This window comes from Panulirus ornatus, chromosome 11, assembly GCF_036320965.1.
Source record: "Panulirus ornatus isolate Po-2019 chromosome 11, ASM3632096v1, whole genome shotgun sequence".
Classification (NCBI taxonomy): Eukaryota; Metazoa; Arthropoda; class Malacostraca; order Decapoda; family Palinuridae; genus Panulirus; species Panulirus ornatus.
In genome coordinates, this window is record NC_092234.1 from 36,339,814 (window position 1) to 36,367,260 (window position 27,447).

Consider the following 27,447-nt stretch of genomic DNA (forward strand, 5'->3'; position numbering starts at 1 on the left):
TTCCAGCCCCCCACTCCCTTCCCTTTTAGTCACCTTCTACAACACGCAGGGAATATGTGGGAAGTATTCTTTCTCCCCTATCCCCAGGGAGTATATATATATATATATTTTTTTTTCTTTTTTTTTGCTTTGTCGCTGTCTCCCGCGTTTGCGAGGTAGCGCAAGGAAACAGACGAAAGAAATGGCCCAACCCACCCCCATACACATGTATATACATACGTCCACACACGCAAATATACATACCTACACAGCTTTCCATGGTTTACCCCAGATGCTTCACATGCCCTGATTCAATCCATTGACAGCAAGTCGACCCTGGTATACCACATCGATCCAATTCACTCTATTCCTTGTCCGCCTTTCACCCTCCTGCATGTTCAGGCCCCGATCACTCAAAATCTTTTTCACTCCATCTTTCCACCTCCAATTTGGTCTCCCACTTCTCCTCGTTCCCTCCACCTCCGACACATATATCCTCTTGGTCAATCTTTCCTCACTCATTCTCTCCATTTGCCCAGACCATTTCAAAACACCCTCTTCTGCTCTCTCAATTACGCTCTTTTTTATTTCCACACATCTCTCCTACCCTTACATTACTTACTCGATCAAACCGCCTCACACCACATATTGTCCTCAAACATCTCATTTCCAGCACATCCACCCTCCTGCGCACAACTCTATCCATAGCCCACGCCTCGCAACCATACAACATTGTTGGAACCACTATTCCTTCAAACATAGCCATTTTTGCTTTCCGAGATAATGTTCTCGACTTCCACACATTCTTCAAGGCTCCCAGGATTTTTGCCCCCTCCCCCATCCCATGATTCACTCCCGCTTCCATGGTTCCATCCACTGCTAGATCCACTCCCAGATATCTAAAACACTTTACTTCCTCCAGTTTTTCTCCATTCAAACTTACCTCCCAATTGACTTGACCCTCAACCCTACTGTACCTAATAACCTTGCTCTTATTCACATTTACTCTTAACTTTCTTCTTTCACACACTTTACCAAACTCAGTCACCAGCTTCTGCAGTTTCTCACATGAATCCGCCACCAGCGCTGTATCATCAGCGAACAACAACTGACTCACTTCCCAAGCTCTCTCATCCCCAACAGACTTCATACTTGCCCCTCTTTCCAAAACTCTTGCGTTCACCTCCCTAACAACCCCATCCATAAACAAATAAAGTAGTAGTACTATCCATTCTTTAACTTTTGCCCACTTGCTAACCCCTGACTATACCCCAAAGACATTCCAAAAGCATTCTTCCTCCTTACCCATGAGCTTTTGTTTCATTTAGAGCTAGAACATCCAGGTTTCTTTACTAAAATATATTTCTCTTTTCATCTCATCTTGGTTGCATCCAAGCATATTCAGGTATCCTAGCCTTAACCTTTGAGGTCACTTAGCACCCCTTGCCAAGCTCCTTCTGTTCTAAGTTTTATATATTGAAATACAAGAAAAAGAGATTTTCCAGCCCTCCGCTTCTGCCCCTCATAGTTGCCTACTACAACATGGGAGTACATATTAGAGTAAGTATATATTTTTACAAATAATATGCTTGTTTATGTATATGCATGTGTATGTGGGTGGGTTAGGCCATTCCTTTGCCTGTTTCCTTGTGCTACCTTGCTAACGCGGGAGACAGCGACAAAGTATGATAAATAGATAAATGTTTGTTTAGAATTTTGTAATAAGGTTCTTTCACAATCATTTTTCAGTGAATTTTTGTTTGTCATAAGTAAAGGCTTGTTCATTCATTGGCCTGTCTTTTGAAATTTTGAATGAATCCATAAGGGAAAGTAGTATAGTGGTAAAACATTGATTTAAAATTCCAGTCCATATGATAGGGTTGATAAAGATGCTTTGTGGAAGGTTTGGATAGGACATGGTGTGGGAGGTAAGTTGCTAAAAGCAGTGAAAAACTTTTACCAAGGATGTAAGGCATGTGTATGGGTAGGAAGAGGGGAGAGTGAATGTCGGTCTGTGGCAGTGGTGTGTGATGTCCCCATGGTTGTTTAATTTTGTTTATGGATGGGATGGTTAGGGAGGTAAAAGCAAGAGTTTTGGAGAGAAGGGCAAGTATGCAGTCTGTTGTGGATGAGGGCTTGGGAAGTGAGTCAATTGTTGTTCGCCATTGATACAGCTCTAGTGGCTGATACGTGTGAGAAACTGCAGAGGTGGGTGACAAAGTTTGGAAAAGTGTGTGAAAGGAGAAAGTTGAGAGTAAACGTGAATAAGAGCAAGGTTATTAAGTTCAGTAGGGTTGAGGGACAAGTTAATTAGGATAAGTCTGAATGGAGAAAAATTGGAGGAAGTGAAGTGTTTTAGATATCTAGGAGTGGACTTAGCAGAGGATGGAACCATTGATGCAGAAGCGATTCACAGGGTGGAGGAGGGGGCAAAGGATCTGGGATCGATGAAGAATGTGTGGAAGGAGAGAACTTTGTCTCGTAGAGCAAAAATGGGTATGTTTGAAGGAATAGTAGTTCCAACAATGTTATGTGGTTGTGAGGCATAGGTTATAAATAGGGTTGTACAGAGGAGGGTGGATGTGTTGGAAATGAAATGTTTGAGGTCAATATGTGGTGTGAGGTGGTTTGATTGAGTAAGTAATGTAAGGGTAAGAGAGATGTGTGAAAATAAAAAGAGTGTGGTTGAGAGAGCAGAAGAGGATGTGTTGAAATGGTTTGGACATTTGGAGAGAATGAGTGAGGAAAGATTGATAAAGAGGATATATGTATCAGAGGTGGAGGGAACAAGGAGAAGCAGGAGACTCTTTTAGTAGCCTTCTACGACATGCAGGGAATACGTGGGAAGTATTCGTTCTCCCCTATCCCCAGGGATGTATGTGTGTGTATGTATGTGGGTATTTATGTATATCTAGGTGTATGCGAGTGGATGGGCCATTCTTTGTCTTTCCTGGTGATACCTCACTGATGCAGGAAACAGCGATTATGTATGATGATATGAATAGATATTTTCCAAAAGCATTTGACAAGGTTCCGTATCTAAGGTTACTAGCAAAGCAAATGAATGTCACCAGCTTCAACCTGACATAGGCGAACTAGGTGGTAGATTAATTTTAAATATTGATAGTGGTTGATTAATTTTAGATATTGGTAAGTGCAAAGTTTTACATATTGGTAGCAAGATCAAAGAGGCAATCTGCAGTATGAATTCTGTTGATCTACAGAAGGTAAATGAGAAAAAGACTTGGGTGTAATAATTTAGATGTAATAATCTCTAGTGACTTAAAACCAAGTAAGCAGTGCACAGAAGCAGTGAAAAAAGTCAGGGAAATTCTCTTTACATTTAACAATTCATTGGTTCATCCCCATCTTGGGTATTGTGTTCAGTTTTGGTCACCCTACCTAAAACATGACTTTGACAGAATGAAGAGAGTGCAGCATTGAGCAGCCAAGATGATTCCCAGCTTGAGAAACAGATACATACTAGGAGAGCAGATTTGATGACTTGAAACTGTATAGCTTAGAAAAGAGAAGGCTAAAAGGTGATCTTATACAAGTATTCAATATTATCAAAGGCTCTGATATTCTTGATCTATCAAGACTTAATTCATTTGATTGCACTCACTGTAATGGATACTGACTTGTGGCCACACATTTCACCTCAGATGGTATGAAGTAATTATTTTTTAATGGGATTCATAACATATGGATTGGTTGAAAGAACTAAATATTCATTTAATAATAGACTTTATATATATATTTCATTTTCACTTTCGCAAACAGCCTCATAAGACCCAGTTGTCTGTTGCTGTTTGATTTCCTTTGTAATCCTTTGTAAAGTAGTAAAATAATGGTAACCTGGCCTACTTTTTTCTTTTTTATGGCATTGGAGGCTCTGGTCATGGCAAAAGTCCATGTCAAGTCTGGGCCTAAATTGAAACATAGTGTGGTTGATGAAATGGAAAAAGAAAAAAAAAAGGGAAAGTATTTATGAATTTTGCAGAAAGTGGTAAAACCTTTTGAAGTATGCCAGATCATTGTTATTGGGAAAGACATGAGAGGGTAGAGAGTTCCAAACCTTCAAGATGTAGGGAAAAAATGATCAAAATGGCCCACTTTTGAGTTTGCAACAGCCACACAGTAAGCATTTGATGCAGCAGCTTGCATGGTCTGGTTGATGGTGGAGGCATGCAAACAGCCAGCTCTTGGGAGCAAAAACCAAATTGATATCTATGGAAGAGGCAGAGTGAGCTAACATTATGATGTAGGGCAAGAAGGTCTGGTGTTGAGGTTATCCTGAGAGAGTTTATGAGTCAGACCACTGTTGACTCAACTCTGTTAAGAAAGGATGCTGATGTTAGAGCAGCACTCCATACAAGGACAGATCAGTCATTTGTGTAAGCAGAACAATTGTTCTTAAGAAAAAAATGACATCTAAACAGGACTTCCAGTTTCTTAGAGGCAGACTTGGCTATTTCCGTAGTATGAGGTTTCCCAGATAGAGTGGATGTTACAGTAATACCAAGTATGTTCATCAAGTCAAGAGGTGGAATTACAGAATCATCAAAGAAAAAAGTTTTGATAAATTTTCAATAGAGATGGGTATAGACTGGGTCTTCGAGGCATTACCCTTAGCCAGATTTTGTTTACCCTTCTTAGATATTGTGTCCAAGTCTGAGTTTATTGTGTAAGTTTTGTTACGCAAGATGCAGATTAAGTGAGAGAAGAAGGAGCAGAAATGAAGGACGTGGAGGAATGCAGTGTTGAGTTGTCATGGTATGACTATATTTGGTTATTTGTTGAAGAAAGGAAACCATTGATAAAGAGTAAAAAAAGTGTAGGAGACTGGACAGAACTTCGAGGGATTCTGCTGTTAATGTGGAGAGGGGGAGAGGCTGATCCATTAACAACCACAGAAATAGATCACCCAGAGAGGTAGTTACATATGAAGGAGAAAAGTGAAGGGAGGGAAGCCAAAAGAAGGGAGTTTAGAGATGAGACCCTGATGCTACTTTCTGTCAAAGCCATACCCTGTCGAAAGCTTTGGAAATGTCAAGGGCAGCTGCTTAGGGTTTCCCAAAATCTTTCAGGGATGATGACCAGGCATTAGTAAGATAGGAAACAATATCACCAGTGGACCTTGCCTAACAGAACCCATAAGGGTGGTAAGAGAGAAGACTGAGATTTAAGATGTCTAAGGATGTGGGTGTTGAGGAGGGATTCAAAGATGTAGAAATTAGTAGATGTCAAAGCAGTAGGATGTTAGATAAGCCTGATTCACTTGATCATTCAGCCAGTTGTCTGCTTATTACTTTGTGGAATAATCTTCAAGTCTTATAGAAAGCCCAAGAAATTAATAGGTGTTTGTTGATAGGTAACAGGTAAACTTAACAGGAGACTGATTGTGGATAGGGGTCTCTTAGTTTTTATGCATTATGCACAACAGCACAATGGTGGATGTGAGCAGATAAGGCCATTTCTTCATTAGTTCCTGGGTCTACCTTACTAACACAGGAAATAGTGAACATGTGTGAAAGAACTTCAGGTCTGTTTTTTGTTTGTGTAAGGAATTAATGATCATTATTGAACATCTGTAAAACTTAGTTTGCACTTTTGCTAATTTAAGATCTTTGGTAACTTTTCTTACTAATGAAGGTTGCCCATCAAGATACAGGGGGACAGCCTTAATCATATGTCAGCTATACTCCTAAGTCAGTGTATTTTTCTGTTCATTTTTATTTTCATAACCCATGATAATAATGGAATGTACTTTCCAGACTATGTTAAGCGATATGCAACAGAAGAGGCTCTAAAGGAACAAGAAGCTGCCCAGGCAGATTCTTCGGACTCTGAGTCTTCCATGTCTGACTTCTCTGAAGATGAAGCACAAGACATGGAACTCTAACCACCCCAGCTGATCCATGAATCATCGCAGTCTTCTTCATCCTCCCCTTGCCCCCTCACCTCATGCTCCAGACTCCAAGCCAGCTGTTTACATGCCACAGCATAATTTTTCATGATAATTACAATATATAACAATAAAAGTGAGGTCCAAACTTGTCTGTTTCTGGATGTTGAATGGCAGATGGTTATTGAAACCTTGCAGCCTTATTTCTAATACTTTTGTACATAAAGATGCTGCCTGTATGATATGTGAGAATTAATCACACTATTAATGGTATGCAATCCAGTTTAATGTCATATGATGAAAATGTAAATCTGTTGAGGCATTTTTCCATTAATCCTTTTTGGATTAATCCAGAATGAGCTGATCAGACTGATTACTGTGCAAGTGAAACTGTGATCAATAAGACCATGTTACGTGGCATTCCATGAGTGTTTGTTTTTGTGCCATTTCAGGGAAGCATTTCATTGTTGAACACCCAGATAACACACTGACTTTGCAGTTGGGCCTGTCAGTTGTTTGGAATTAACAATTTCCCCATGTTAACTTCAGTTTTTCAGAGCTACCATTAAGGAGGTATGTGTTGCCTTAAAAATTCACATCATTGGATATTATGTTATACAGTAGTTACCTCAAGTATGTGTTAATTGGAAAAATAGATAAACAGAATGCATATTCAAGGGTATATGGTGCAAGTATGCAAAAAGAAAATATAATGCTGTAATTTTTATAAGATTTTACTAAAAAAAAGTACTGAATGCTACATGAGTAAAACTGGCAGTAATATTGTTTAGAATACTCTCTTCATAACAAAACTGAAATGCAATTCTTGTATATAGGTAACTAAGTGATATAGTTTCTCCACAGATCAAATAGTTTGTGATCAAACAAGATTTTCCCTAAAAAACCGTTGCCTTTGGACAAATGGCTGGCATCACAGTGAGTCTTGGAGCTTCACAATCGTTCACAGAGATTATATTAAGTGTAAACAGTGACTCCTTCTCAGAAAAATGAAGGAATAGTTTTTATACAGGAGATGTTTTCTTTCCTAGTGCCACTGATTTGTTCCCCCATGTGTATTCCTGACTTAGCTCCTGTATGGCTTCTTTGTTTGCAAATATGTTTGACTCATATTCTTATATTGGTAGTTAATGTTACTTAATATGCAGGTTGTCACTCTTGACCTACAGCACATCTTGTTATATATGGTAAATCATTTATTATATCGCAAATATTATTCTATTTTATTTCTGTATTATGTACAAGATACAAATAGCAGTATATAAATGTATCATCTGTCATGTGTTCTTGATATTACCTTGCTAAGGCAGGAGCAAAGAACATATATATATACACAACTGTTCCTCCATCTGTATGAGGTAACACTGCAGGTAAAAAGTCACTTGTAGAAAAGCTGTATCATTGGGAGTACAGGACACCACCTGCTTTAGGTAACACTGCAAATGAAGAGTCACCATTGGGGAGGTTGTATCATTGGAAGTACATTCTTGTTAAAGAACTTCTCTTTCCAAGGGAGTCTGTTTCATTGCTAGTGGGAGGAGTGCAGCTTGAGTTGCAGGATCCTTTAGAAAGGTCTTAGGTAATGCAGAACAGTTTTATGAAAATTGATTCTTCTTTTTTTCAAAAGAAGGAACAGAGAATTGGGCCAGGTGAGGGTATTCCCTCAAAGGCCCAGTCCTCTGTTCTTAACGCTACCTCGCTAATGCGGGAAATGGCGAATAGTTTCGAAAGAAAGAAAAAAAGATTCAGTCTAATGAATTGGTAAGATAAATTCAGTCTAATGAATTGGTAAGATAAATTCAGTCTCGATAAATTCACTCTCATCAAAGAACTTCTTACTCCAAAGGAGTCCATCTTCTCCCTGCTACTGGAAGTAGAGCAGCCCTTGAGCTGCAGGAGCTCATGGAGAGAGGTACTGGGGTAGTGCCAAGTTTCTTTCTTAGAAAGGGGTCCTGAGACAATATGTGGTGTGAGGTGGTGTGATTAAGTAATGAAAAGGTAAGAGAGATATGTGGAAATAAAAAGAGTGCGGTTGAGAGAGCTGAAGAGGGTGTGTTGATATGGTTTGAACATATGGAGAGAATGAGTGAGGAAATGTTGACAAAGAGGATATATATGTCAGAGGTGGAGGGAACAAGGAGAAGAGGGAGACCAAATTGGAGGTGGAAGGATGGAGTGAAAAAGATTTTGAGCGATTGGGGCCTGAACATACAGGAGGGTGAGAGGCGTGCAAGGAGTGGAGTGAATTGGAACGATGTGGTATAGCAGGGTCAACGTGCTGTCAGTGGACTGAACCAGGGCATTTGAAACGCCTGGGGTAAAGCATGGAAAGGTCTTTGGGGCCTGGATTTGGATAGGGAGCTGTGGTTTTGGTGCATTACATGTGACAGTTAGAGACTGAGTGTGAATGAGTGTGGCCTTTTCTGTTTGTTTTCTTGACACTACCTCGCTGATGCAGGGGGTAGTGTTGCTGTCTCCTGTGGAGCAGGATGGTGGCAGGAATGGATGAAGGCAAGCGAGTATGAATATGAACATGTGTATATTTGTATATGATTCATCCCCATAACCCCTTATCCAGGGGCTTCTGCAGCTTCAAGACTGTGCTTCACTTAGTAGTATGGATAGGATGGACTTGTTAAAGCAAGAAGTCCTTTGATGAGTCTATATGCTGTTTTGTCAAGTGACTGATGCCTCTGTAAACTTGCCAAAGGGGACTTTCCACTTGTGGTATAAACTCAAACAAGCAGATTCTGGTCACACCAATATATGTATATTTATTTATTTATTTGATTGTTCATTGATAATTGTTCCAGGACCAATTTTAATGAAAGTGTCTTGGTGTTACCCAGAACCTTTCTAAGGCTCCTGCAGCCCAAGGCTGCACTATTTCCAGTAGCAGGGAAATGTAGGCTTCTTTGGATAGATAAATTATTTGACCAGACTGTACTTCCAGTGATACAGCCTTGCCAAAGATGACTTTTCTCTTGCGGTGTAACCTTGAGCAGGCGGAGCCCCGCAGTATTACATCTTTATATATGAGAACAAATGCATCTTTATATATGAAAACAAATGAATAATGATAGAGTACCACAGGCCATCAGTGTCATCCTCTATCTTGTCATCTTTACTTAATTTTTTAATTTTCTGGTCATTACACATTTGGATGGTCTTTAAATATTATTACCTCATCTTGTACTTTTGAGATAAGCACTGTCAATTTTTTATTAGTAAACCTTCTATTTTCAGAAATGCTTGTTCATAAGTTTCAGTTATATTTTTTCTCAAAGATCCTAATTTGAGAAGTCAATTCTGTGTTTTAGGTGTAAAGGAGCTGACTCGAAATGCACCAGCTGTTGTCTGGTAAAGGGACAGGAGTGGCCAAGTTATGTACTCCCAGACACCACAAGCCTTCTCTCCGTTAAAAGTTTGTGAAATACCAAATGTATGTGAAGATGGAAGTTTTCACATTTTCAGTCTTTTCAAGTACTTTTGACTATTTATGTAGGAAAAGTTCAGAAGTTTCAATAAAATATGCTCAACTACTTTTTACTGTCATTGAAACTTTTGATGTAGTTTGAGCTTGGATGTGTGGGAGTACAATGTTATAAATAATGTTGTGTGTGACTGTGTCTTTGTTTATCTTATATGATGACAGATAGTTTAATGTGTCTGTATTTTGTTTTAGTGCTAAGATGTTTGAACTTAAGGACTCGGTATGCACTTCATTCATTACATTGCATTTGTCATCGTTTTTTGAAGGAGTCTGGATATAGTAGTTGCAAACCAGATACCTGCATTGGTTGGTTACAGTAGCATGTTACTTGGAGACTCTAGCCTTTAATCAGTAGTGGGAAGATTGATCTAAATGACCCATGGGACCGTTGATCTTATGATCTATGGGACCATCATTTGCAAGAAAAAACAAATGAAATGATAAATGACAAAAGTAAGTTTAGGACAATGTCTGGCCAAAATGATCCATGTGACTGGTTGGCTTGAAGAGCTATGTGTATTACTGTAACTATATTTTCCCACCATAAGTGGCATACAAGAAATTTTTATAGATTGTAGAAAAGTCCAGTTCTAAGCTTGAATGGAGAAATACAGCAGTATTCTGAATGTAGACCACAGAACATCAGTTTAGTATATAGAAAACTATAGATGCCACATCTAGTCACTAATCATTGTGCCACATTAAAGAAGAAGGAAGGATTAACACTGTGTATTTGATAGTTACTTTTGTTTGTCTTTAGTAAATCTATAGGTTGTGGCTGAAGGGATTGATGGAAACTAATTTCATATCTTGTTGTTAATCAAAAAATATTTTAAGCTGTAGTATACTAATCTCAAGGAAATACTAAACTGTGTTTGACAGTCCTGTGCCTCAGTGCTTGGTAGCTGACAACTTTTGGGGTTTCTGATGAGATCCATTATGATACACTCAGAACCTCAAAGATAGCTTCACAATCCATGAGACAATTTTTAGGTGTGCATGTTTTTGCCACACTAGTTTTGAGTCACATAGTTATGCCATGCTAGTTCTGATTCATGTCCTCTAACACTTCAATAAATTTTGGGGCAAAAGATTTAGCTTTCAGTTTAATATTTGTTTTTGTAAACTCCTAAAGTTATTGAACTTGCATTTTTATCATTTCTCTTAATGTGCATGCCTGTAATCAAGGTATGCTAGTCATCACATTTTTACTTTTTAAAATTGAAAAGCATCTAGTTTTAAGATTTTCTTCCAATGGGTAAGTTCAAGTCCCCATTCCATGAGAGTAGGGGTTAAACAAAGTGACCAGCTCTGGGCCTGCTGTGGGTAGTAACAGTCTGTCCAGTACCCAGGATTGAATTTGATTTTCAGATTTTCTTGATTAACTTTGGTGATTTTAAAAGAGTATGTTACAGCTTCTCTCATTAGATTTGGTAATACTGGCCAATGGTGGTGAGCATTTACAGTCACATGTTTCAGAGCTTGAAGGTATGTTCATGAAATCAAGAATTTTTTCCAGAAAGGCAGAATTTAAGATACTGAAGGTAAAAAGATTGTGTTCAGCATATTTCATAATTGGAAAACAAGAAGGGGCATCATGATGCAGTGGTAACATGCTGTGCTCTCACCAAAAAAGGATCAATTCAATCCTGTGGCCAGGCTTGGCTGGTGAGCATTATCTACCATGTGAGTGCAGGCCCTGTCACTGCCGCAAGACCCCAGACTTAAGTTACTCCATTTTGCCTGGGAGATTGCTACCCACTGAAGAATAAAAAGTGGCATAGATTATACTTGTTAGTTTTAGAAATACAAATAGCAGAACAGTGAGAATCCATTTCCCATGCTGAAGACAGTAAAACCTGTGATTTGTTGAGTTATTTAGGTTAGGAGAATGCTGTATCGTGTATTACCAGCCCATTAATTACCATCTGGGGGAGAGTCCAGTTATAATATAGATACTTAGAAGTTGTTTACTGTTAGATATTATGGTTATCCTACAATGAAAATCACTTTGTCATTTTAAGAGGACTGTCCATCTGTATTTCAAACTTGTATTACTCTAATGAATGCCATGATACATACTTACGATATTGTTTCCTGTAATATCATTTGATTTGATTTTTTACATTATTTTAGTAAGTGTAAAATTGATATTTTGATTATTTTTAAAGGTTCCTAGATTGATGGAAAAATTTTATTTTTATTGGTCCAGAGTCACTAAATGTTTTATTCCAGTAAATGTAGATTGATGAGTAACATAGTAGATTATAAGTCTAGATAACAGTCAGATTTAAATGTTGAAGAGAAAAACATTTGAAATATGAATAATACTTAAAAGAATACTAGCTTTATATTGTGCAATATGTAACTAGTTAACTGTGAAAAATGTACATATATAAACCATAATTTAAAAAACTTTTGAAGTTTGCATGATAGCTTTGTTAGCCTCCATGTGTTCAAGTAATTGGTTTATGTATGTATATTTATTCACAGTAAAATATATCTTTCATTTATGTGAAAACATAGATATTATGTACTTTTTTGATTTTTGTTTTTTTCAATAGATATCTGCACTGCATAGTATAGAAACTCCTGATGTGTTTTGAGTTAGGGTATGGAAGACTTAGTCTCCCCACTCAAAATATGATTTTCTGCATCTGTTGATATATCTTTTTTATGCCTTTTATAGATGTTTTGGTGCTTTGAAGAGACAAGTAATACATGAATTATTGTCAGGTCAAAACAGTTTTAGCTGAAAGTGGAATATATATGTATTACAAATATGAAAACATTTGATAGTATCAATGGCTCATTGGCAGCTGATTTGAATGTATAGTTCACTTTGCTTACGATATTCATGCTTCACATTAGACACAGATGACAATATGACAGAAACACCACGATATGCATGCTTTTGGGAATGTACGCTTATGAAATGTCATTAAATATCTGTCCTCATGAAAAACATTACAAAAAAATTGAGATTTAGGTGTATGGTGACCTAAAATCCATGGCTGAATTTTAGAAAAGTTGATCTCTCCAAATGCTTACTTTTTAAAAAATATCAGGTCGTGGTTCATTGTGAGATATCTATTCTTTGTGGGTAACTCTTGGGTGTGGCCAAGAGGCTAAGTCTCTCAGGCATGTTATGTGAGAATTAAGGCTGGAGTTGGACTAGAGGTGCTCTGCCCACCACATGCGATTTTTCTTTCATTATCACAGTCAACTCGAGCATAGCTTTGTAGAAAGAGTTGTTAATTGAGCTTCTTGCTATGTTGCCTCATTTAACTTTTGAGTGTAATAGAGTGAGCTTATTTGGAAATGTTGCTCGTTAGATATATAGTTTACTCTTGTTAAATTGGTATGTATATGATGTGTTCTCATGGAAGGTATATTTAGGTGACAAATATTTATTTGAGAGTTACAGGATTTGCTTACAGACACATTACTATGGGTTAAGAAGTGTTTGGCATAGGTATAGAAATGTCTTATATTGAAATTTAGCATAGCGCTCCCTAATTTTGTGTATGAGCAACTCTGAAAATTATATAACATATAGGGTAAGTGAACAGTTTGTCACACTAACAGTTTGTTAAATTTTATTGAGGTTATTAACATTATAGCCAGTAAATATATTCCTGGACTTAAAATCTTAGGCATGACTCTTGTTTTGGTTACAGATTAGATTTGATTTAAATTTTGAGCCAGGTACTGCGTGAAAATCCTAATGAGCATATTGAATAATTATTATTATATTAATGCTTGTAAATGTAACAGTTTTATTTTCTATCTATTAGAACTGACAATTATGCATCATTCACACTCTATATCCTTATACCAACATTGTGTGTGATGCCTGTAGAATCAATAACAGGGTATGTTTTGTTCAGGAATGCATTTTTCTCCATTTTTTCAATATTTCATAACGATATTTAAAGGTTACTCTATCTGTGCATTGTGACTGTGGTTAACAAGAGCAGGTATTACACTAAATACTTTTTTAAGTCTGTTAAATTCTTTATTTTTTGCCTACAATTGTTTAGATATGTTTTATAACAGGAGTTGCCTGATGTATCTGTAAAGACTGTTAGTAGTATTACAGTGTGGTTTGTCTCTGCATGAGGAGCGGAGCTATGCTGTTGCTGTGTGTAGAGTTTTAACAGTAGGGTCATCCAAACATTGGTCTTTGTGCTCGTTGTTCTCTGGGTATCTACTTCATAACACATTTTGAATTCATGTAATTTCAAGCTTGTATGCTACTTTTACAAAACAGATTCATTTTTCACGTATGTTCATGGTGATTGAATCAGACCATATTAAGTACAAAAGTCATAAGTTGACCAGTTGCTACAGTTTGGTAAGCATAGAGCCATAAGTTAGTTGTGTAACACTACTGAAGGATTTCAAAATGAGTGAAGTGCTACTATCTGAGAGTGATGGTTTCTTAGACTTGTTTTGGTATGGCTATTAGCACTTAAGGACCATTAATGCTTGCCAGCCCCCCAAAGCTTTAAGGGCAAGTGCTCAGGAGTAGTGTGATACATGGAAGGTTGTGAAGAAAAGGTTTAGATGTTGAGAAACAACCACTGGGGACCCAGTATTTTCCATCTTGGGTAAGTGATAGTGGTGTAATTCCACTTACTGTCATAGTTGGCAGTTTGTTTTCTTACTTTTTAATTTATGAGAATGAGAAAGATAACAATGATCAGTGCGTTTTATTGTGTTGTAGTGAAAGAAGTTTTCTTTGTTACCACCGCTAAAAGTCAGTGACAACTGTAACATGAATCATTCATTATTTATTTTTGTTGGATTGCCAATGTTGATTCCACTCTTATCCCCACATTGCTTGAGCAGGTAGCATAGATATTTTAATTTTAGTGGATAAATTTTTAATTTTTTTTTCATGGTTGGTTGGATAAAATAGTTTTATATAATATTAGTTTACTCTCGGCCTTGGATGAGTTTTGTAAATGAAATTTATCGCATGCATTGGATGTTATATTGATAATAGGGAAAATGTGCTTAGGCAAGAATTGGAAGATTGAAAAAATCAACATTGATGGGTTTGATTAGATATAAATGATCATTCATCAGTTTGCTTTCAAGATTGTTATTTGTTTTGAATAGAGTATTGCCTTTTTTAATATATTTTTCTTTTTTACCTGCTGCAAGGAAGGGATGATGACTTTCAAAGTTTTGTAGCATTGTCATTAATGCTACAAAAGGATTTATTTGAAATTTCAGTATAAAATGCAAACAGAATATTGCCTGCAATGGAGGGTTCCTCCCTTTTTTTTTGAGCACCTTGTAATCCATGTTAGTTTTTAATATCAGGCCTAGACCTGCCTGGAAACATTGAAAATTTGTAGACATTGCTGTTGATTCACATTGGAACATGGTTAAAGATGTGCTTAAGTGATCCTTCATGGAGCATTTTACTAAACACACATGGCATTCTTGCTGCAGGTTCTTAGCATGATCTATTTTGACTTGTTTTTAGAATTCGAAATGTTTTTATGTAGGACATTGGCACTTCCATAATTCATTAGATAATAAAGATCAGTCTCATGGACACAACTGCTTGCTTGGATGATGGGGTCTAGAGCAGGGACAACTGCATGGTTCTTCCAGTGTCTCATAATGTGGACTATATTGGAAAACAAATTCCTAAGACCACACTAATGAAAGTCACATTAAAAGTATATGTGTATTCAATTAATTACATCCTGCCTCAAGAATCCCTTATGACTCAAAAGGCTCCCACAGCACTCAGGAGGGCCATCCATGCCCACTGGCCAGAACCATAGGTCATGAAACTTCGTATTGTTGTGTGCGTGTCTATATGGGGAGAATGTGGGGCGATTGATCATTAAGTGTTCGGTCTTAATTGTGGAAGCTGCATTGTGGGCATGAAGGGTCTTTGGATACGTTGAATCTGTGATTGAAGTGGTGTGTGTGATGTCCTGAGTGTAGATGGGAGAGTATGACTCTTGTATTTCTAGGGAGTGTGGTTTCAGATGATGTGAGCCTAATGGGATGAACAAATTGGGAAAGTGGTTGTTTAGTGCCTAATGCATATATGTTTTGTCAGTGTTTTTACTTAATAGGATTGGGGGATTTGTGAGTAGAGGTTGCTGAAGTACGAGATGGGTAAGCTTTTTTATTTTTATATGGGAGTTGATGGTTAGTTTGGAATGGTGTGGATGGGAAGGGTATGGTGCTGTTGCAAATAATTTAAAGCGAAGCATTTTGAGGTAGGATTGCACTTTGAGTATTTTAGTCTCATTTGATGGATGTTGAATGTTTTTGGTCGCTAGGCAGTGTGAGATTGTTTTTGTGGTTTGCAATTCTGTTATATGTGCTTTTGAAAGGTTGGATGACCAGGCTGGTGAAGTGTAGTGTAGGATGGAGTAAATAAATTGTTTGTAAGGGATACTAAGAGATTCTTTTCTTGTCTAAATTTGGTACCAGTAAGTTTAACTGAGGGTGTTAAGTTTGTTTATGGCCTTTGTGCTGATGTTTCTTGTTGGGAAATGAATTTCATGTCATATGGTTGTTGAGTGCGAATGGTTATCCATTCAAGGGGATAGGACTGTGCTCATTTGATTGTATACTTCCTACGTATTTCCTGCATAATGTAGGAGGCGACTAAAAGGGGAGGGAGCAGGGGGCTGGAAGTTCTCTCCTTCCATTTTTAATTTTCCAAATGAAGGAACAGTGAAGGGGGCCAAGTGAGGATATTTCCTCCAAGGCTCAGTCCTGTGTTCTTAATGCTACCCTGCTAACGCGGTAAATGGCAAATATGTATGAATATATATATATATACATATGTATGTATGTATATATATATATATATGTATGTATATATATATATATATATATATATATATATATATATATATATATATATATATATATATATATATATATTGTTTTTTTTTTTTTTTTTTTTTTTTTTTTCTTTGTCGCTGTCTCCCGCATTTGCGAGGTAGCGCAAGGAAACAGACGAAAGAAATGGCCCAACCCACCCCCATACACATGTATATACATACGTCCACACATGCAAATATACATACCTACACAGCTTTCCATGGTTTACCCCAGACGCTTCACATGCCTTGATTCAATCCACTGACAGCACGTCAACCCCGGTATACCACATCGCTCCAATTCACTCTATTCCTTGCCCTCCTTTCACCCTCCTGCATGTTCAGGCCCCGATCACACAAAATCTTTTTCACTCCATCTTTCCACCTCCAATTTGGTCTCCCTCTTCTCCTCGTTCTCTCCACCTCCGACACATATATCCTCTTGGTCAATCTTTCCTCACTCATTCTCTCCATGTGACCAAACCATTTCAAAACACCCTCTTCTGCTCTCTCAACCACGCTCTTTTTATTTCCACACATCTCTCTTACCCTTACGTTACTTACTCGATCAAACCACCTCACATCACACATTGTCCTCAAACATCTCATTTCCAGCACATCCATCCTCCTGCGCACAACTCTATCCATAGTCCATGCCTCGCAACCATACAACATTGTTGGAACCACTATTCCTTCAAACATACCTATTTTTGCTTTCCGAGATAATGTTCTCGACTTCCACACGTTCTTCAAGGCTCCCAGAATTTTCGCCCCCTCCCCCACCCTATGATCCACTTCCGCTTCCATGTTTCCATCCGCTGCCAGATCCACTCCCAGATATCTAAAACACTTCACTTCCTCCAGTTTTTCTCCATTCAAACTCACCTCCCAATTGACTTGACCCTCAACCCTACTGTACCTAATAACCTTGCTCTTATTCACATTTACTCTTAACTTTCTTCTTTCACACACTTTACCAAACTCAGTCACCAGCTTCTGCAGTTTCTCACATGAATCAGCCACCAGCGCTGTATCATCAGCGAACAACAACTGACTCACTTCCCAAGCTCTCTCATCCCCAACAAACTTCATCCTTGCCCCTCTTTCCAAAACTCTTGCATTTACCTCCCTAACAACCCCATCCATAAACAAATTAAACAACCATGGAGACATCACACACCCCTGCCGCAAACCTACATTCACTGAGAACCAATCACTTTCCTCTCTTCCTACACGTACACATGCCTTACATCCTCGATAAAAACTTTTCACTGCTTCTAACAACTTGCCTCCCACACCATATATTCTTAATACCTTCCACAGAGCATCTCTATCAACTCTATCATATGCCTTTTTTTTGCCGCTGTCTCCCGCGTTTGCGAGGTAGTGCAAGGAAACGGACGAAAGAAATGGCCCAACCCACCCCCATACACATGTATATACATACGTCCACACACGCAAATATACATACCTACACAGCTTTCCATGGTTTACCCCAGACGCTTCACATGCCCTGATTCAATCCACTGACAGCACGTCAACCCCAGTATACCACATCGATCCAATTCACTCTATTCCTTGCCCTCCTTTCACCCTCCTGCATGTTTAGGCCCCGATCACACAAAATCTTTTTCACTCCATCTTTCCACCTCCAATTTGGTCTCCCACTTCTCGTTCCTTCCACCTCCGACACATATATCCTCTTGGTCAATCTTTCCTCACTCATTCTCTCCATGTGCCCAAACCACTTCAAACAGAAGAAGGAACAGAGAATTGGGCCAGGTGAGGGTATTCCCTCAAAGGCCCAGTCCTCTGTTCTTAATGCTACCTCGCTAATGCGGGAAATGGCGAATAGTTTGAAAGAAAAGAATATATATATATATATATATATATATATATATATATATATATATATATATATATATATATATATATATATATATATATATATCCCTGGGGATAGGGGAGCAAGAATACTTCCCACGTATTCCCTGCGTGTCGTAGAAGGCGACTAAAAGGGGAGGGAGCGGGGGGCTGGAAATCCTCCTCTCTCATTTTTTTTTTTTTTTTTTGTCTTTTTTTTTTCCAAAAAAGGAACAGAGAATTGGGCCAGGTGAGGGTAGTCCCTCAAAGGCCCAGTCATCTGTTCTTAACGCTACCTCGCTAATGCGGGAAATGGCGAATAGTTTGAAAGAAAAGAAAAAATATATATGTGTGTGTGTGTGTGTGTGTGAGAGGTGGAGGGAACAAGAAGTGGGAGACCAAATTGGAGGTGGGTCTACGTGCTGTCAGTGAATTGAACCAGGGCATGTGAAGCATCTGGGGTAAACCATGGAAAGTTTTGTGGGGCCTGGATGTGAAAAGGGAGCTGTGGTTTTGGTGCATTATACATGACAGCTTGAGACTGAGTGTGAACGAATGTGGCCTTTGTTTTGTTTTCCTAGCACTACCTCATGCACATGAGGGGGGAGGGGGTTGTTTTTTCATTTGTGGCGGGATGGCTATGGGAATGAATAAGGAGAGCCAGTATGAATTATGTACATGTGTATATATGTATATGTCTGTGTGTGTATATATATGTATACGTTGAGATGTATAGGTATGTATATTTGCATGTGTGGATGTGTATGTATGTACATGTGAATGTGGGTGGGTTGGGCCATTCTGTTTCCTTTCGCTACCTTGCTAACGCGGGAGACAGCAACAAAGCAAAATAAATAAATAAAATAAATATTCATATATATATATATATATATATATATATATATATATATATATATATATATATATATATATATATATATATATATATATGCTGTCAGTGGATTGAATCAGGGCATGTGAAGCGTCTGGGGTAAACCATGGAAAGTTCTTTGGGGCCTGGATGTGGAAAGGGAGCTGTGGTTTCGGGCGTTATTACATGACAGCTAGAGACTGAGTGTGAACGAATGGGGCCTTTGTTGTCTTTTCCTAACGCTACCTCGCACACATGAGGGGGGGAGGGGGATGTTATTCCATGTGTGGCGAGGTGGCGATGGGAATGAATAAAGACAGACTATGAATTATGTATATGTGTATATATGTATATATCTGTGTGTGTATATATATGAATACGTTGAGATGTATAGTTATTTATATCTGCATGTGTGGATGTGTATGTATATACATGTGTATGTGAGTGGGTTGGTCCATTCTTTCGTCTAATTCCTTGCGCTACCTCGCTAACGTGGGAGATAGCGACAAAGCAAAATAAATAAATAAATAAATATGTATTCACGTTTTTTTTCATACATATTTGCCTTTTCCCATGTTAGTGAGGTAGCGTTAAGAACAGAGGACTGAGCCTTAGAGGTAATATCCTCACTTGGCCCCCTTCTCTGTTCCTTTTATTGGAGATTTAAAAAATGGGAGGGGAGGATTTCCATCCCCCCATCCCCTCCCCTTTTATTCGTCTTCTACAACACTCAGGGAATACATAGGAAGTATTCTTTCTCCCCTATATATTTGTTTTTGTTACGTAATTGCTCGCCACTTCCTGCGTGAGTGAGGTAACATCAAGAACAGATGACAGAGCTTAGAGAGAAAATTCTTCACCTTGCTCTTTACTCTGTTCCCTCTTTTGGAAAGTAATACAGGAAGGGATGATTTCCAGCAACCTGCTCCTGCCCCTCTTATTTGCCTGTTATGATACACGGGGAATATGTGGGCAGTATTCTTTCTCCCTTATCCCCAGGGATGCTGTTTCTTGTGAGGCACGGTAACACCAGGAGTGGATGAAGGCAAGCAAGTATCGATGTGTACATGTGTATATATGTATATGTCTTTGTATGTGTATGTATATTTGTATATGTTGGTATGATTATGAATGTATATGTGCATGTATAGACATTTATGTATATATATTTGTATATGAGTGGATGGGCCATTCGTCTGTTTCCTGGTGCTACATCGCTGACGTGGGAAACCCTTCCGACATATATATCTTCTTTGTCAACCACTCCTCACTCATTTTGTCAATACATCCAAACCATTTTAGCTCGCCCTTTTCTAATCTTTCGACCACACTTTATTACCATACCTCTATATCTTTTATTACATACTTTATCAAACCACTGCACACCACATATTGTCCTTAAACACTTAATTTTCAGCACCTCCACTCTCCTCTGCACATCCTTATCTATAGCCCATGCCTCGCGTTCATGTAACATTGCTGGGACTCCCATGCCCTCCCAGATAATGACCTCTTCACACATTCCTCGATGCTCCCAGAATCTTTACCCCACACCCAACCTGACTCATTTCTGATTCCATGGTTCTGTTTGTCATTTTGTTCTCTCCCAGGTATCTAAAACATCTCACTTCCACCAGTTTTCCTCCATTCGGACTCACCAGACTTTACCTGCTTGTGGTTTCACTGCATGTGAATAGGTGCCTTATGTGAGGCTCTCATTGTTTGTTAAAAAATAAAAGGGACAACAGTCTTGTCTAAGAAGTCATTCCAGAGGAGTCCGTCATTTGCCTGCTTCTGCAAGTAGTGCAGCCTTCGAGCTGCAAGAGTTCTTGGGAAAGGTGCCCTGGGGCAGTTGTGAATATGATGAATATATATATATATATATATATATATATATATATATATATATATATATATATATATATATATATATATCTTTCGTACTATTCGCCATTTTATATATATATATATATATATATATATATATATATATATATATATATATATATATGTGTGTGTGTGTGTGTGTGTGTGAGAAGTGGAGGGAACGAGGAGAAGTGGGAGACCAAATTGGAGGTGGAAAGATGGAGTGAAAGAGATTTTGAGTGAGTGGGGCCTGAACATGCAGGAGGGTGAAAGGCGTGCAAGGAATAGAGTGAATTGGAACGATGTGGTATACTGGGGTAGACATGATGTCAGTGGATTAAACCAGGGCATGTGAAGTGTCTGGGGTAAACCATGGAAAGTTTTGTGGGGCCTGGATGTGGAAAGGGAGCTGGTTTCGGTGCATTATACATGACAGCTAGAGACTGAGTGTGAACGAATGTGGCCTTTGTTGTCTTTTCCTAGTGCTACTTCGTGCATGCGGGGGGAAGGGTTGTTTGTCATTTCATGTGTGGCGGGTTGGCGACGGGAATGAATAAAGGCAGTAAGTATCAATTATGTACATGTGTACATTTGTATATGTGTGTGTATGTATATATATGTATATGTTGAAGTGTATAGGTATTTATATGTCTGTGTGTGGACGTGTATGTATATACATGTGTATGTGGGTGGGTTGGGCCATTCTTTCGTATGTTTCCTTGCGCTACCTCGCTAACGCGGGATACAGCGACAAAGTATAATATATAAATAAACGAATGAATATATATATATTCATATTTATTTATTATACTTGATTGCTGTTTCCCGCATCAATAAGGTAGCGCCAGGAAACAAACGAAGAATGGCCCATCCACTCATATACACATATACAAAGACATATACATATATACACACATACATATTCATACTTGCTTGCCTTGAACATCATCGCTGCCCCCTGCTTCAGCGAGGTCACGCCAGGAAAACAGACAAATAAGGCCACATTTGTTCACACTCAGTCTTTAGCTGTCATGTGTAATGCACCGAAACCACAGTTCCCACAGACTTTCCCATGGTTTACCCCAGACGTTTCACATGCCCTGGTTCATTTCATTGACAGCATATCAAACTCAATATACCACATGTTCCAATTGACTCTGTTCTTTGCATGCCTCTCACCCTCCTGTATGTTCAGTCCCCAAACGCTCAAAATCTTTTTCACTTCATCCTTCCACCTCGAAATTTTTCTGCTTCTACTTGTTCCCTCTACCTCTGACACCTATATCCTCTTTGTCAATCTTTCCTCACTCATTCTCTCCATATGTCCAAACCATTTCAACACACCATCTTCTACTCTCTCAACCACCCTCTTGTTATTTCCACACATCTCTCTTACCCTTATATTACTTACTTGATTAAACTCCCTCACACCACACATTGTCCTCAAACATTTAATTTCCAACACATCCACCCTCTGTACAACCCTATCTATAGCCCATGCCTCACAACCATATAATATCATTGGAATTACTATTCCTTCAGACATACCCATTTTTGCTCTTCAAGATAATGTTCTCCCCTTCCACACATTCATCACTCTCAGAACTTTTGGCCCCTCCCTTACCCTGTGACTCGCTTCCACTTCCATGGTTCCATTTGCTGCTAAGTCCACTCCCATATATCCAAAATGCTTCACTTCCTCCAATTTTACTCCATTCAAACTTACATCCCAATTTCCCTCAACCCTACGGAACCTAATAATTACCTTGCTCTTATTCACATTTACTCGACTTTCTCCTTTAACACACTTTTCCAAACTCAGTCACCAGCTTCTGCAGTTTCTCACTCGAATCAGCCACCAGATCAGTATCATTGGCGAACAGCAACTGACTCACTAACCAAGCCCTTCCTCCTCTTCACCCTAAACTACTAAGCTACACCTCACCTGCCAGATCACCCACTTTTTTCAAAAGCAAATATTGCATTGCTACAAACCACACGAAACAAGGCACTGAGCTGCCTTGCAGCCACAGACATTTAATACTTGCATAGCGAAATAGAATACTTCTAATTCAAACTTGCCTTAATATGCTAAGCATAATGCTCTTTATAGCAGAACAAACCTTTCTTATCTAAACCACTCCACAACCAACCACTAACCCAAGTAGAAATAAATGCATACCTGTGCCTCACACTTCAACAGTCTATATTCACTGATCCTTTCCCCATCAAATAAAACTGTGACAGAACATGCACACCAACATGACCTGTGCCTTACACTTCAACACACTATATTCACAGATCCTTTTCCCAACAAATATAACTAACAAAATATGCACACCAGCATGACCCGATATGCACTACACAACTGCCTTTTCAACCCAGTCTTACACACCACTCACCCAGACGTAAACCTGAAACCATCCTCTCCAGATGTATGCGTTATCTCTCTCTCTCTATCATTACAAACAATGGTTTAACATATTATAAGACCTGTGATGCTCATGATTCAACTTCTTGTTGAATCTTTTGCCTTACAAAAGCACACGCATCATCACATTTTTTGATGTCCTGTCCTGCCCATGAAGATGGCTTGCTTCCTGAGTGTTGTGGGATCACATTAGGTGATATTGGGACAGGAAGGTAGATTTACAGGTATATATTTGTTGTAAGCACAAAAATCTTTGCATAGAATTATAAAACTTTTAGTGACAAGCATGCCACATTGCTTTTGTGCAGTGTAAAACAGTGCATTAAGCCAGGGAGATCTATTGAGCCAAAGGTTTTTAGTGATATATATATATATATATATATATATATATATATATATATTTTTTTTTTTTTTTTTTTCTGGATGAGAGCAGAGAGCACTTTGTCTTTCATAACCTCACTGTCTTTCATGGGGGGTTTGGCTGGCATGTTAACACAAGCGACAGGAGCTGCATAAACACCAAGTTTAGTATCACTTGTCCATCGCCCAAACATTGCAGTTGACTTGTCGTAATTTGGGCTTATGGTTTAACAGATCATATTATAATATTGAGAGTTGTCATTTACCTCAGAATAAATAAATTCATATTCCATTGTTGGAATGTGGTTTCTAAATACTTTTGAACTTTTCCTAATAATGGTTAAAAAGTCTTGAGAATTAGATGAAATGCAATAACACATTGGTGTTTGTTTAGCTCCATCATTGCAACACAGTCCAGGATAATGTTCATAATGTCCCCTAAGTTGACCCATGTCAGCCAATATGCCATAAGTGTTTCTTCGAGTGTACTGAGAATGGCAAACCTTCAGCTCTGCTCATGTGATACCCGCAGGTATAATAACCAACTTAGCGGAAGACATTTGTGTTAACAATGGTTGATGACAGCTGTTATACATCTTGATTCTTCCATGGCTCTCTGGAATGGTTGGGAGTTTAAGCAAATAACTAATGGTCTGCTGTCTTCTGTATAGCATTTTCTGTGTGAATTAAATATTTCGTGTAATGAAATTTTTGATATGTAATGTTGGTTATTATAATCAAATGAGTATATGCATCACACGACTGGCAGAAATGTCGTGTCATTACTCTTTGCACCACCATGAGACAACTTTTCAACACCTCAAATATTGTGTAAATGCGGGCTATCATGACTTTGTATATTCTTAACTAAGCTAAATAAATGCCTCTGTGTTATTTGTAAATGGTGTTTCTGTATCCAAGAAATTTATGAAATGTAGATTGTGGAGCCTAAAGCAGGTGAAGAGGAAAATAATGTGGAATGCAGGTTCTGGAGAAAGCTTTCAGTAAGGTGTATGTATAGTTATGGATTCAGAGAACTATGATGAACAAAAATTCTTTTAAGATTTTTGCATGATAAAATAGTTTCATAAATGTGTTCAATTTGTTTGAGAGATGTTGTTGTGAGGATTTTGAAATTTTGCAGTGCGAGTTGCAGCTGTGCAAGTCAAATTGTTTAAGATATCTTTATGGATTCTGGAACATGGCGAGGAGAAATGTGTTATATTGTTATCACTACTGTGGATATTGTTAGTGTAACCTCCATAAGGACTGTTTGTTACATGAAGCATTACTGTATACAAACAGCAGAAGGGGGATTTATATATGAGCTTCCCATAATACAGCCATCAGCCAGATGCATATAGTTAGAATGAAAGATGAGAACAGATGAACTATTTATTTCAGCCAAAATTAATAGTGGTGTAGTCAGCCAGTTAACCCGTCTGATCTGGTCTGCCAAACACTAACCACATCTCGTTAAATGAACACAAAGACAGGATGTAAAATAAATCCCTCATTGATAATGTAAAAATTAGAACGAGTCACAATCCTAGGTGAAAATTACTTACAGACTTTACACATGAAATCTTACCTTAATTGAACTAAAGAGGAAGGCCAGAGTTCATGGATGGTTCACAATTAGTCCTTCAGTCTATTAAAAAAAATGAATGCACTTAATGGTTTCACTGTATTGTGGTATTTCTGAAGAATCATGAAAACGAAATTCTTGGTGTGACTGAAGAATGAGAGAGGACATGTGGTGTAGAAGCTTCTAATCAAAATGATAAACTCTGAGACTAATTTAAGCAAACAGATGTTGATAGCTGGTGTTGCACATGCTGGAAGACTGAGATCATGTTACACCCATGAATATGTTAGGAATGTAAGGACTGAGACTACACACACCCACTGAAAAGTGCAAAATGTTTGAGTCAAGCAATGGGTATTGCTAAAACCACTAGATAAGATGTTACATCAACTTATATCAACATTTGTACAATGCATATCATTCACATCAACTGCAGTGTGATGACCAGCAGTGTGAGGATCCTGTAGTGTGATGTGCCTCCTGTGTGAGGATCCACTTTTGGTCCATATATGCAATCTGGTGAGGGAAAGTCTAAAGTTCTATCAACCCAAATCTTTTATTATGTAGGATAACCTTAGGAAGTGCAGGATAACCTCAAATAGTGATTATAGGATATCCATAGGTAATGTAGTGAAGGTTAACCTCAAACAGTGAAGGATAACCTCAGTTAATGTAGTGCAGAAGAATCCCGGGTAGTGTAATGTAGAATAATGTTAGGTAATGTATGATAACCTCGGGTAGTGGCGTGATGGTCCTGCTGGGGCAGGTACAGTGTTGGGAGGTTGTGCACAGGTGTAGGGTGGTGATAAGGGACTATGGTGTTGTAGGTTGGTGTTGGGTGTCATTGATTATGTGTTGTGGTGAAGAGGGTGTATGTCGGTTGTAGGTGGTGAGGGCATATAATGGCACAGAGGCTTTCCACACGTTGGACTGCAGACTGCTCTAGTTGGGTAACGAACCAGAGATATAAACCTGTGGAAACGACAGAATGCGATACTAAAATCATGAAATAAATTATTCTCGGGAAAATTATCATAATGTACTGATAATATAGTTAAATAATACGTTCCTCATCTTGAACAATGGACATTATATAGCATCAAGTTTTGCTTGCCAGAGAAACTTGCATAGGGACTGGGACGAAAGAATACGTCCCAGGTAGTGTGTGTGTTGTAGATGATGACCAAAAGTGATGAAAGCTAGGAGTCAGAGACCCTTCTTTCCTAGTATTTTAATTTCTAAAAGCTGGGACAAAAAAGTTCAGGTTTCATTATTTGAATGTGTATGGATGTTAGCAAGAATGAGAAGGGAGAGATAGGTATGATGTTTGGAAGGAGGAATCAGGATGTTTTGGCTCTTAGAGAAACTAAGCTCAAGAGGGAGGGGGTAGAATGGTAGGGCAGTGTCTCATAGGTGGTCATGGGGTCAGTGTGATGGCAAGAGCTAAGGAAAGAGTAGGATTTCTGCTGTACGAGGAGTTATAGGAATGTGGAATGTAAGAAAATGTGTAAGTGAGCTCCAGACTGATGTGAATAAAAATGAGTGTATTTTGAAAGGTAGGTGAAAGCTGGTACTTATGTGCCTGGTTATGAGAAGAGTGACGAGTGTTTTGGAGGAGCTGCGTGATTGTGTTAGCAACTTGGATGTGAGGGATCGAGTAGTAGTGATAAGGGGACTCGAATGCGAGTGGGTGATGTGCAACCCTTTGTGAATGAATTTGAACAGCTTGTGGAGCTGTGTACTGAAAAAAGGGCCTCATGATAGGAAATACCTGGTCTAAAAAGAGGGGCAGGTGGGTGGGGTAAATAGCAAGCAGCATGATTAGGTAATGTATTAATTTCTGGGTGTGCAAAAGAGAGTCTCATGGATGTAAATGTGTGAGAGGGGCAGCTGGTGAAATGTCTGATTACTTACTTGTAGAGGTTTTAGGGAATAATGTGGGTTGGAAGTGTGTGATCCTGGGAGGGAGGCTTTTGTGAAGAGATACCAGGAGAGACTAAGTGGGCGAGGAAAGGGAGACATTTAAGGAAGCAGTGCTTACATGTGAGAAAGAAGCGTGTGGCATGCGGAAAATGGAATGTGGTCATATGAGAAAGGGTCTAACGCCCCACCCCAAGCCTGGTTCCTGATTCCCCAACCATGTTTAACCTCCTATCCGAAGCTTGGTCCTGTCCTCCGTCTGTGCCTAACCCCCACCCTGT

General features: G+C 38.6%; 2 protein-coding genes across 2 annotated transcripts in view; one reads left to right on the top strand and one right to left on the bottom strand.

Annotated features, from left to right (window-relative positions):
• The window catches only part of UbcE2H (ubiquitin conjugating enzyme E2H), a 145,100-nt gene extending 120,540 nt beyond the window's left edge, over nucleotides 1-24,560 (top strand). The window contains exon 6 of the mRNA XM_071666793.1: nucleotides 5,757-24,560. Coding sequence (XP_071522894.1) covers nucleotides 5,757-5,884 — 128 coding nt within the window. The 3' untranslated portion in view covers nucleotides 5,885-24,560. The remainder of the gene's footprint in view (nucleotides 1-5,756) is intronic.
• Nucleotides 23,651-27,447, bottom strand: part of LOC139751141 (uncharacterized) — a 295,019-nt gene continuing 291,222 nt past the window's right edge. Inside the window, exon 15 of the mRNA XM_071666239.1 lies at nucleotides 23,651-26,218. Coding sequence (XP_071522340.1) covers nucleotides 26,189-26,218 — 30 coding nt within the window. The 3' untranslated portion in view covers nucleotides 23,651-26,188. The remainder of the gene's footprint in view (nucleotides 26,219-27,447) is intronic.